Genomic DNA, 12,876 nt, shown 5'->3' on the forward strand with positions numbered 1-12,876 from the left:
GCGTTTGCCTCGGGTGCGGACAGAGCCCCACCGCTCTCGGGACGCTTCTCAGCACAGTAGGGCAGCGCCAAGGCTCTGTATTAGTGCCCCCTAGTTACATGTTTGGGCCGCACGCTGACGTAAAACAATATCTGTGTGAGGTGGTGGGCGCGGATTGGTGGACGTGGCTGAATAATGCCAAGCCAGCAGGATGTAACTGGAGACAAACACACTTGGGACAGAATAGAATGCATTTATTGTCATCGTACAGATTGCAAGCACAACGAAACTTCAGTATTCACATTTCCCATCATGCCCTCCTGTGAGACACACACATGCAGGCACATACAGGTGAGAGCGATGCTTGGGGTTCGAGTGCAGGGCCAGGACACTTATCAGGCGACCTTGGGGGATTTCGGGATGAAGGGTTTTTCTGAAGTTCCTAGCGGTCATGCCATGACACTGCTTGCCATGGGATTTGAACAGTTTCAATTGTCAGGGCACAGCACCACTAAAAATATAAAGGGGGGGGGGGGCGGCTGTGGATCTAAATACATTTCACTTTCTTATTTAACAGATTGTTTTGTCTAACACAACACACAGCTGAGGATCGGACAGCAGGTTCTGACAGAGTCCCTGGAGTGACTGGGGTTACAGGCCCAGCCAAAGCATGGTTACTCAGTAGGGTTCGGGATTTGAACCCACAACATTCTGGACATGGGCACAGACCCCTAACCTGCAGGGCAAGGGCACAGTCCCCACCCAGTCACAAAAGCAAACAGCCAGCGCAGAAGATGGGTTTAACAGCAGTTCTGACGTGGGCACACTGGAGAGAGCGGTTTCTTCACTGAAACTGAAAAAGAAGAGGTTTAGCTGCCGAGTCACCTCTCGAGTCTGAAGCACCGTTTCCCTGCCAGTGAAGCCGGCACACGCTTCACTAACCTGAGAGAAATTATAGCGTGAAACCACTACAGGGCACCCCTCCTGGGTGTATGAGTATACTGCGGCTCAGTGAGGCTGGGAGGGGCCTCCCGACACGAGAGAGGCGACCAGACTTTCTGTACCACACCTACGTGTCTGCGGCAGTGTCAAACTTCCCCTTACGGACCACCACAGAGCGGCAAGTTGACACCGAGGACCGAATAACGCGCCACCCAGCATGGTAAAATCCGCATCAGAAATATGCTAATAACATGACAGATCTTAGAAAAATTTAATTATTCCATCAAGCTTTCAGATTGTTGCTGTGATCACATCCAGAAAATTACCCAACATGCACCTGGCAGAGCGACCTGCATTCCGTGTGGTATGAGAATGGGTGACCGTGACACACACTCGAGACATGAATGTTACAAGTGTGACAAGGGAAACAGAGTCGTTTCCTTGATCCAAACACGCACTTCCTTGCTTCACAAAAAGCAGTCGCATGAATAAAATGTCGAACGTCACATAAAGGTGGGAATTATCACAAGTCACCAAATAATCATCAGTCGGTTTGGTGGTGAAATGCAGGATGCATCTGCTGCCTGTCCATCCTCCTCTGTGGTATGTAACTGCACACTCACCTTTGTTCTCTCTCTGGCGGGCTGTACGGATGACTGTTCCAGAATCGGGCCGCTCCACAAACACGTACAGTGCGTCTGACTATGTGCCCCTAGGACTTTGGCTATTATGCAAGATCGGGCTTCGTTAAAAAAATGATTCACTCAACGAGGGAATGGAAATGAAAAAATGCCTTATTAGTAAAAAATTTACTAACTGTACCCAGACACAACCACATTAATTGGATTTATCTTGTTTTTGTTAGGCATTAATTGTCAATTTTACATATTTCCTGTGTAGAAACTGTAACTCCCAGTGTTCTTAAAATGAAAGTTTTGCTCAAGACTTCCTTCCAGTTACATATGCAATAACTTTCAGGATCAATATCATGGATTCAGAAGATCAGCTTGAGAGGTTGTCTAAAAACGGAAGAAATGCATTGATAAAACATATTACTCCATTAAAATGGACTACCCAGTTTCCAGCAAGGCAATAAACCACACCACACCAGTAAAAGGCTCAGGCAAATACATTCACACCAATTTCTGCAGTGGCAGCCCAGTTTGCTCCTGAGTGCATGCTGGTATAAAGCGCTAAGCCAGGACTTTCTAGAAGATGAGAATTGCCTGTTGAAGGATTCATATTCAGAATGTGTGATCATACTTCGGAGTTGTACAAGTACAGCTGCCTACATGCATAAAAAAATCTTATCCAACAAAACCTGTATTATGACCTCTATTAGAAAGCATTAGTAATATAAATGTAATATAGCTGAATGAAGAAAGAAATCCTTGTATGACCAGTGTTCCCAGTTTGCCCTCAGCATTCCGTTTCCAGTGCTTCAGAACAGGAGTCAGGTAACAAGACAACAGGAAGCCTATTTGGCTAAAAGATATTGACTCAGTCCAAAGGTTGCTGGTTCGAGTCCCAGGAAGTGTCCTACTGAAGGACCCTTGATCTGACCTACTTGGGAATACCTAGAGAAACCTGAACAAAGTGAGAAGGTCTGATCCTGTAGCTCAAGAGATAAAGTACTACCCGCATTCCACGGAGCTTGGGGATTCACCTCCCAGGAAACACACAGAAGTCGTAACTGTTTGGGGTGGTAGCACTCAGCAGGCTAGGCCTCTGTGACTGTCATCCAAAGTTCGCTAGTTCGAGCCCCGGCTTTGACAAAATACTAACATGTCCGCAGGCCCCTCAGAAAGCCCTTAACCCCGAGCTCCAGGGATTAAAAGCACCCTGTACTCAGACTCCCAAGCTTATTCTCACCTGTATACGCGTTTCTGTGTCTCACATGGTGCTTTTCCAGTGGGATACAGGAACCAAGCCGGACCGCAAAAAGACTCCAGTTACAGTGCAGTTCCAGCTGGCTTTCCACTGCAGCAGGGTCAGCTCAGTAAAGGCATCGCCGGGTTTGGAGAAAGACAATGACGTAAAACTGAAGAGACGCTTGTTTAATGTTCACAAAGTGTACATCATGTGCCAATTTCTGCTAGCAAGTCTGCGCGAATCACCGCCTTACGTTAGCATCAAACACTAGCGGAATAAGCATTCGGTTGCATAAATTTGCATTACAAATCCATTCTGTTCAGCTGTTCTGTAGTACTTTTTTTAAAGCAGGTGGTTGGCAATTTTCCAGTTCTGAGTTATCGGGAATGCATCGATACGTCACGATTGGCAAGACTACCAATAACGAATATATAAAATATGCCCTTTGTTTCCTTCAGATAATCCATGCATGTCGACGCAGAACACCAGTATCGCCCAGCACTTCGACCAATCGGATGGAGGTGATGCAACCAGCTCGGTTACATCACTCCTTCGGTCCTACTAGTAAACAGCGCCGTGTCAGTGCGGGTACGGTTTGGGTACGGCTGGCATAATTAACAATGGAAAACTGTCAGTTCAGGGTTCGGCAAGGGTATGGTTCAGTTCTGGGTGGCAGGGGAAAAGTACCCAATACAGGGAAGACGGGATAGGCGAAGACTATTCATTCCCACGGGGAAATTCAACTCTATTCTATATAATTCCAGGTGGGCTAAGCAGTGAGTGAAGGATCGCACAAGTGTGATAACCTCCGCCTGTAAAGGAGACCTGCCAGGTGGAGTTTATATAGCATGCATATTGTCAAGGGGTCACTTGATAATAAATACAGGAGTGACTGGCGTAATTAAACACCCTGTGAAATTAATTTCTCATGAGTGAGAAAGATGTAGGTGTGTGGAACGGAAACACACACGGCGCCATATGGCGCATCCCACGGGTCTGTACAGCGACTGCCGGACGGCCACACTGCTAAACATGCGGCGTTTAGCCAGGGCGCCGTCATTCCTGGGGGGGCGGGGGGGGGTTCCCGGCTCGCCCAGAGCCGCGCGGATTCTCCCACGGCAGCGTTTCCCACACCGTGACGGCCCGGCGTTCTGTGGGACCATGTCTCCCGGCAAGCACACCGCCGCTCACTTTGTGCAAAAAGAAATAAAAGCTTTAAGCAGCAGCAGCCAGCCTGGGTCTGGTGGGACTTGCATGTTGGCACGACTTTGTACTTTGTTTCCTCAAAATGCGGCACGGTACCATACACAGTTGCCAAGACAACTAAGGTACATCAAGTATATAATTTAAAAATTTGAATGTTTTGCGAAGCAGTTTCAAAACTGGATGAGCAGAAACTAGTAGCAAGATATTGGTATTAAATCTGTAGCATGAGTTAATTTGTTATTTTGTTGAGTTCCTTGACCTCTTAAAGCTACATTATTCAATACTGGCCTCTCAGCCAGGACTTATGAAGAAAAGTAAGCAATAATAAACACGAGGTGCATTTACGCTAATTAAAAGTACTTCAGAGCATTTGTAACAGTATCTGTAGCGATTTCACAGATTGCTTTGCCTACAAATCAAACACTCGTCTTCCTCTTGATAAACCTTCAGCAGAGGGTTACGTAACTGAAAGTGCTCCGAAGGGGAGCAGGGGGTCCATTTCATCTGCCATCCAGGTGGGACACTAATCCATCATTCCCTCCACGATTGTAGTCATGGCAGAGTGATGTCACACTGAGCTCTCCGTTCCAACACGAGTAAAACTACAGACCAGCTATAATTATTCCGAAATACGCTGCATTTCTAGCTATTGTATGTCACACGTGCAACTGGTGGTTCTGAATACACATGGGAGCAAACATTTCCTTCCTTTACTTTCCAATGAACTATAACTGAAATAGAGATGGGCATTCCTGTCACGCAAGCATGTGACAGATCAGCCATCGCTTATACTTCTGGCACAAGGCTCATGCCGAGCTCCCAAACATTTCTGCAACAACCAGGAAAAATAATAAATAAATATTGACTAAGGCCACTGACTGACTGCCAGTCTTGGGAAGAAACAGCCCACAGACTCCATCTTCTCAGGACCCCAGCTTTTTATAGCAGTATTTTATTTCATGGGAAAATGGCTTCATTTCATGGCTTTCTTGGACTTAATTAACCTCAGAACCTAAATAACCGCCCTCTCGGCTAGGAATTTATTCGTTTGGATTTTTTTCATTCATTATTACCCTCAACAAATGCAGGACTTAATGGATCAGCAACTATACTGGTGCATTTAATTTTCTTTACAATCAAACGATTAAACTGGAAAAGAGGCAAACATCAGGAGAAATAAGGGACAAGGCTGAGATCAACAAAGATGGAATCTTAAATATACATGTAAGCAGTATGTATATAACGGTATTTCGGTTTAGAGCCCCTTTGTTTAAAAGGTTTAAAGACCCGCAGTGGGAATACCATAATCACAGATTGTGACCGTCACATGACCCTAATTAGCTGGCTAAGGAAGTGGTGCATTGTGGTACTGAGGACTCCTTCAGACAGGTTTGGGAGGCAGTAAGGAGCGAGCCGTGGATGGCAGGACAGCAGCACGCCATCATCCGCCCTTGTAGGCGAAGGGTGGACAACCGAGGTCCAGATGCCGAGTCGCTTCACCGCTACCGGTACAAATAACCTACCATGACACAAACACGCCACGTTAGGTGAGGGAAGAGCAGGCATGGCCACATTTCTCTTATGCTAGAGCGTATTACATCACCGGGCGGATACCAGTGTCAGGTCCGAATACCTCCTTCAGGGTATCAAGGCCTGGGCATGGAGTGGAATTTAAAATATTCATGACTGGGAAAAGAAACTTCCTGAGAACAACAAACTTCAGTTAACATGGCAAAGACCCAGGCTCACTCCACAGCAACCGGCCGCAGGTCATATCGAGATGTTATAGACTCGGAATCTCATTTCTACAAATGCAAAAGGCCCTTACCAGAGAGTCGTGTTCACTATCTACTGGACATTTGGAGAAGATCAGATTTTTCTAGCCGCACCATAAATTCCCAGGGCAGTGACAGGAAGGGCATATTAATGTAAATAAAGGTTGGCGGGGGTGGGTTGCTCATGCTGCGCCGACAAGATGGACATTCAAAGCAAAGAGCTTTTGTTGGCCCACTGAGGAGGAGGACGTCCAGCCAGTGACGCTGAAGAGAGAGAAGGTCCAGCGAACATCGGGAAGAAAGCCTGGACGAAAGCTGCTTCTCCGTCCACTTTCCGTGGGCAGGGATACGCCGGGCGGCAGGTCCGGAATGCCACCGCGTCATCACCCACGCACCGGAGCGTTCAGCAGGACGCCACGCGCTCCCTCGCGACTGAGAAGCGGCGCCATTCATGGAGACTCGGCCCCACAACAGAAGCAGTCAGCCATATTAATAACAGGGGCTGGGGAGGGGAGTCATCAACACGGCAGTGACGATGGCGTGCGTTGGTACGACGATTACTATTCCGTGCAGGTGAACAGAGTTTACCTCCCACCCAGTTTGGTCTGGCTAACGAGATGTGGTCCTCTGCCAGCTGCCTGAGCCTGAATGCCCCCCCCCATTGAGTGCTTAATGGGGGGGCTTTGCAACTTCCCTGCACTCCAGCCCCGTCTGGCCCACACAGCTGTTTATTCACAAACTGTTATGCGTGGGGGCGTGAGGGAGAATGCAGGAGACATCGAGCTGCCTAGTGTCCTATAGTCACTGCTGGTCCGTGCTGTCAATTCATTACAGACAGGAATTTAAGGGAGGGGGGGGGGGGCAGCATATTTGTGTAAGTAAAATTGCCCTACCGATTAATTATTTACAGGATCCTGTCCCTGAGAAGCTGTGTCCTCATCCCGGAACAGTAAACTGGAGGGAAAAAACACCAAGGAGAAAAATCGCCTGACAGGCAACAGCAGAATTGGAACAGGGAGTCCAGCGTGAACACAGCAGCTTCCAGTGGCTTATTTAAATGTTAGGGGGGTGAATGTAAGGGCCATCAAACCGCCCCCCCCCCCCATTCACTGAGCGCACAGACCGGCAACATGGACCTCTCAATGAGAGAGCTCCGTCTTCCTTTAAATTCATTGTGAGGGTCACAGCTCTGAGTTAGACTTTCTAGCTGTGAATAAACGGGACAAAACATCCCCACAATTCTACCAATTCATAACATAAACCCCGCAAATTGTTACAATTCGTGTTACTGCAGACACACGGGATGGATGAACACATTGTAAGCCAATGTGTTCAGACAGATATACGTCACTCATTTATTGAAAGTCTTTTTAAAAATATGATTGGTCCTATCACCCCTTTGTACCCCAACTCATGTTTAATATATTTAACACGGGGGACCCTTAACAGGATATGCGGCAGGAAAATGAGAACATTAATTCCTTAAATTCAATAAGCTGTCAGGTGCATTATTGGCCAGATGAAGGCCCTGGATCGGCCCAGACACGTCTCCAATGTAGCAAGATCGGTGCTGGGAGTGTCAGGCGGCTCAGGGTACAGGCTCAGCGAGACGCACAGCAGAACACGACCCAACACCTAAACGGCCGCCTGAGCCCACTACCCTCAGGAGGTGCCAAAGGCAAAGCGCCCTGCTAAACACTAACAGGTGATCGGCACAAAGTTTTACGGGTAAATAAAAGGGGAACAGGAACTCGTGTTGAGTGCTTTCACAAAAACAGTAGTGCCTTCCTTCTCCTGAATAGCCCAACGGTGTAATGTGTAGGATTGTCCAGCTATTCAGGGGTTGGGAAGGGCGGGGGCCTCTGGCAGCCTCCCGTCAAATTCGACCGTACCGCTTCCAAACCCTCATTTCCTCAAGGACTGGGCGTGCCCAAAAGCGGCACCCCCGCCCCGCCCCTCCACTGCCAGCTTTTACTGGCATTAACTCCAGCTCAGGAACAACATCGAGCCAAGCCGATTGGCCACCTGGCAGGGTCACAGCAACCTGGCGTTCCATCCCACCAATCAGAAGCCAGCTGCTCTTCAGAGGTGACTGTTAAAGCTCTAGTTAGCCTGGGTGCCCAACCAGCGAATCACTCACTGTCGGCCCTGAATATCCGGCAAGCTGCATGCCTTCCTGCTGACATGTTCCAAGGGGACAACAGAAGCAGCCTTCGCAAACAAGACTGATGCAATAAAAGAAAAGTTTTCCCTACTTTCAAGGCAGTACTCAAAGATTTAAGCAGCCAAACTGCCCGGAAGGCAGCTTCTCACAAGCTCAATGCTAAGGAGCACAATTTTATAATTAGAGACAGAACAAATGTCAAATACAGCTGCAATCTCACAATCAGTTACTCTGTCCCAAAATAAAACCAATTAACTGTACGTTCAGCTCTGCAGAGGCACTGCTGGTCAGAAATGTGCAGGATCTGCAGTCAAATCCATAGAAAATTACGGCTTAATAGCAAAGATAAACCATAAATATCAGCAATTATATTGCTAATATTCTTTCTGGCAGCTGGGGTTGTTTTCAGAAATTAATGTTCAGAAAGACTGATGGAATGTTGATAGATATTATGCTTGCAGATCCAACACTCAGAATTATTACATTCTTTTAAAAGCTTAAACAACATAAGATAAGACGCTTAGATAATATCCTTCTGTAGGGGCCGTACTCTTGGGAAAGTGTTTGGGAATGTAACACTTCATAAAAAAGGCTGCGGATACAGTGTAGATGTCAAGGACAGGGACTCGTACCCTAAAAGCTGACTGTCCGCGACCTAGAAGCACCCAGCTCCAGAACACCTGACCAAGAACATTTGACCTGAAATCATTCCAGTGAAATAGAGCTGTGTAAAAAGTTTTTGAAAACAAAAAAAAAGGCATGAGGCAAGCAAAAAAAAGTAATGAGGAGTACAGACAAACGGGAGTCATTTTAGTCAGTCTGGCAGATATCTCCCTCAGCTCAAACGAGGCAGGTGAAGGCATCTCCAAGTGTGGATCATCACCTGCACTCCAGGGCTCAGTCCAGCAAAATGGAAATTAAACCTGCCCTATTACTTCCCAGAAAACTCCACGACGACTCGCCGCGTGCTCACACATGGATGCCAGGCTACGACAAAACCACAGGAAGGGCTGAGACAGCTCAGACGCTCGCAATTTTCCTCCAAATACCACCGTTCGTCTGAAATGGCACGCAAAGGGCTGAGCTCCACCGCTTCAAAGTTTCCAACCCCTGAATCACAAAAATAGGTCCCTGGCCACTTGAAAGTGTAATTTTACCCTTCATGTGAAAATTACCTACTCCTGTGTCATATAATTCAACTCTGACCCAAAGAATCATTCGTGTTGCTATGGTGTATTATAATGGACAAATGACTGTAAGGGAAATGTTTGGATATTTATAAATGGAGGTAATGGACATGCAGCCCATGGTTTTGTGGAAACTCTACATGTGCTCAAGTTTACCATTAATAAAAGGGATGAACTGTAATCTGCCAATTGCAAACATTCTATGGTATTCGAGGATGTATACAAAGGCAGAAAAAAAAAAAATATATATATATATATATAAGATGTGATATCGCTCTCTTTTATTCTTGAAGTAATTTGTGGGAGGATGCGGAGTCTAAAGTTGTTAGGTGGTTGCCCTGGTTACCACAGCTTCTTCCAGAAAACTTATTTGTTTGTCATGGGGGATGGGACTTCGGCGGGGATCTGAACTTTAAGGAGCATCCTGCAAACAGTTGCCGCACGCAAGAAATTTGTGAGGAAGGCCTTTAGTTCTCCATTGCATTTCCTAACACTATGGTAGGATTTCAGGTAAATTAATACTGAATTCAAATGCATGTAATACAATTGCAATGAAAAAAATCAGATGCCTCTTAAAATCACAACAATGCAACGTCGGTTTTGATATTTTACATGCCCCCACCTTCACGTATTTGCAAGTTTACCGAGTGCCTGCAGGAGATTTTACGGGCAGTAACATTATATTTGTCGGAGAGTCAATCGGATAATTTATGCCACAGAATCATCTGCACGCACGCACAGTACTGCTTTCAAAAGTATTACTATCCTTAGCAAGTGCTTGTGATGCTGAAAGAATGTATGTTTTAAAAAAAAAAAAAAAAACAACAAAAAAAAAAAGCATGACCCTTACCAAAATATTCTTTTTTCATATGCATCTCCAGTTCCTTCTCGAGCTCCAGCGTCAGCTCCTCTAATCTCTTCTCTGCTTGGCTGGGGCCAGCCTCTCGGCATGGGGTAACTTGGTACGGCAACTTAAGCCTCTGGGCCGGGGTCGAGCTTTTCGTGGGGCTGCTGTAATTAAAGGGCGCCTGCAGAGAAGCCGCCGCTTCGGAGATTAATGCCCCCTGGGTGCACTGCTGATGCGGCACGCCGTGCAGGAAACTCGGGTCCCCGAAGTCCGGGGCGACGGCGTCCTCCAGCAAACCGGTGGCCAGCAGCGAGGACCGCGGCGAGGGCAGCTGTAGGTCCGGGTACGTGCTCATGGAGCCGCGCGAACTGCGGGAACTTCGGGAACTGTGACTGGAAATGCTGGAGCGGGGGCTGAGCACGCAGTTGGCGGCCATGCCGGCGCTCGCCGCGGGTAAGCCGGGTGTCACAGCACCTTCCAGATCGCTGCTTCCCGGCGGCATGTACCTAGAATCGGAGTAGCTAGACCGGGGGCTGGTGGTGCAGGAGTACTGGCTGGCAGTGCTGGACCTCGGGCTGATATGCCTCTGGTCATATCCCATGCTGATGCCACTGGTGCGATTGCTGCTGGGTTTGCTGCTGCAGTCGTAGCTGTTCAGACTGGCCCTGGGGCTCGAATGCTTACTGGTGTCGCTGGCCGTGCTTGCATAGCTGGACCTGGGGCTGAGAGCTGCGCTGCCCTCGTACTGCACCAGGCTGGAGCGAGGGCTTGCAAATTTGTCTTGACCCGGCACGACCAGGCTGGTCCGGGGACTGCTGATGCTGGACCTCGGGCTTGGGTGCTTGCTCTGATCCTGGGAGGACAGAGAGGACGCCAAGCTGGACCGGGGGCTCGTGGCGCCGTACCTGCCGTCCTGACCGGTTCCAACGCAGACAGTGCCGGTCCTGCTGCCGGCGAAAGGAGGGAAGGGCGCCGGTTTGTTCAGCTGCACGCTGTCGTACGCGCTCGCGCCGCTGCACCGATGCCCCTGGACCTCCAAGGAGTACCTCCGGTGACGCTCCGGTGCTCCACCGTAGCACGGCAGGGCCACTTCGGACTTCGTACAATGGCCATCCTCACAGTACACCGGATCCCTCTGGGTCGGGCAAAAATCCAGGGGGACCAATCGGTTTCCATTGGCCGAGCGCAGAGGCGACGCGTTATAAACTTTATTCCCGGGGGGATAATTCTCAAACGCGTGGACCTGTTGAGGAGCCGAGGGACTGCCATTCATCCGTCTACTTTTCTGCTCGGGAATCAGATCCATATTCGGGTGAATGACCATGTCTCTCCTCAAACTGTACGTGCCCTCGTATATAGAAAGATCCTCCATTAACTTACTTGCGGCCAGTGCCGCATCCTCCACGTACTTGGCCATGGGTTTTCCTTCCCCCTCCCTGCTTTGCATCCGAGGAGCAAAGCGAGCGAGCGGAGGGAAGCGTGTCTAAAAACTACAGAGTTGGAGTTCGCAGCAATTCCACTTCACATGGGGAATCAAAAAGCATGTGTCGGATCCCAAGCGCAGCCCGTCGGATCATCTAAAAAAAAAAAAAAAAAAAAAAAAAAAAAAAAAGAGAGAGAAAGAAAAAGAAAGCGGCTCCCTTTCCGATCAGATTAGCGCACAGCACGACATTCGGGCATCCAGATGAAAATCCACCCGCACAAAACCCTTCTTCCCCCCAAAGAGCCAGACGTTTGTCAATTTCAGACTAGTTGAAAGGTCTTTTACAGTCAATGGCGCGCTGCGCGGAGGAATTTCCCCCCCGCTCTCTCCCTCCCGTGTAGGTTTCACAGCTTCTTCAAAAACCCTCCTTGCATGGCATTCCCAGTCGCTTGAAATAAATCACTGGGGCACTTCTGAAAACAGGCCGGCGGTTTAGGCGGCCCGGCTCCGGCAGGCGGGAGTCTTTATCGTTAATACGGACCTCGGGACTCGTTTCTGCGGAAAGAATGCGAGGAAGGAGACCAGGGCGCGCTGCGTCCCTTTGGAATGTAGTTAATGCTGGAGCAAAACAATGAGGCGAGCGGCTCGCGAGGGGTGCCGAGCTTTAAAAAGGAGGAGCCCCGTGTGGGACCGGGAAACGCTCCTGCCTCCATCTGAGCAGTGCTGCCTGGAGAAGTTACAAAGCTAACAACGTGTGTGTCTCTTCCGACTATCTGAATATTACCTCCACTACAACCAATAGAGGAAAATGTGTTTTTGTCCCTAAAATAAAACATTTTTAGGCCACGCAATACTTTCTTGATCTCCTGGAAAAATGCATACGGCTGAGTTTTATTACTTACTGCACCTGGTTACATGTGTTACTAATTTCCTGTATAGTGTATTTATCTTTTTGGTTAATATATAAACTCTTAATAAGCACTCCTCAGCTCGTGCCTAAATACCACTGTCAGTTCCATCGTGACACACATTCTGTTCTCTGGTCTGGTTTTGGGTAGGGCTTTGTGTAGGGGCTACAAGTGTATTATTTAAATGCATATATGAAAATCGTTTGCGGTTCTAGTTTAAATATCAGTTGTGCTGTTAACTACCATCTGTGTAGTTACACATTCGTCATTGGAGATGCATTCGAATATTTTTGGGAGATAATACACGCCACGAAACGCCATCTAGTGACTTTTAACAGTTACTGCAAAGTTTGAACGTGTGTCTGCCCTTGATCAAGTAAGATAAATGGACTTAAATTTACTTAGTGGACGCTTTTGTCTAAAAAGGACAGATGAAAGTTTGGGGTCAGAGCCAGCATCAAGCACCCCAGAAGCAGTTAGGGTTAAGGGCCTAGCTCAAGGGTCCGGCGTTGATATGATTACTCTGGACCTTTCAGACATGGGCTTGCATCCATCATGCACAAAACCACACAC

The 12,876-nt window shown here is 48.0% G+C and overlaps 1 protein-coding gene across 2 annotated transcripts in view; it reads right to left on the minus strand.

The window, feature by feature from the left end:
- The window catches only part of LOC111832734 (Wilms tumor protein 1-interacting protein homolog), a 30,080-nt gene extending 18,006 nt beyond the window's left edge, over nt 1-12,074 (minus strand). The window contains exon 1 of one of the 2 annotated variants that reach the window (XM_023790402.2): nt 9,976-12,074. In XM_023790402.2, coding sequence (XP_023646170.1) covers nt 9,976-11,419 — 1,444 coding nt within the window. In that variant the 5' untranslated portion in view covers nt 11,420-12,074. The remainder of the gene's footprint in view (nt 1-9,975) is intronic. The other variant, XM_023790401.2, reaches the window with a different exon arrangement.
- Between the last annotated feature and the right edge of the window lie 802 nt (nt 12,075-12,876).

Source organism: Paramormyrops kingsleyae, chromosome 11, assembly GCF_048594095.1.
Source record: "Paramormyrops kingsleyae isolate MSU_618 chromosome 11, PKINGS_0.4, whole genome shotgun sequence".
Taxonomy (NCBI): domain Eukaryota; kingdom Metazoa; phylum Chordata; class Actinopteri; order Osteoglossiformes; family Mormyridae; genus Paramormyrops; species Paramormyrops kingsleyae.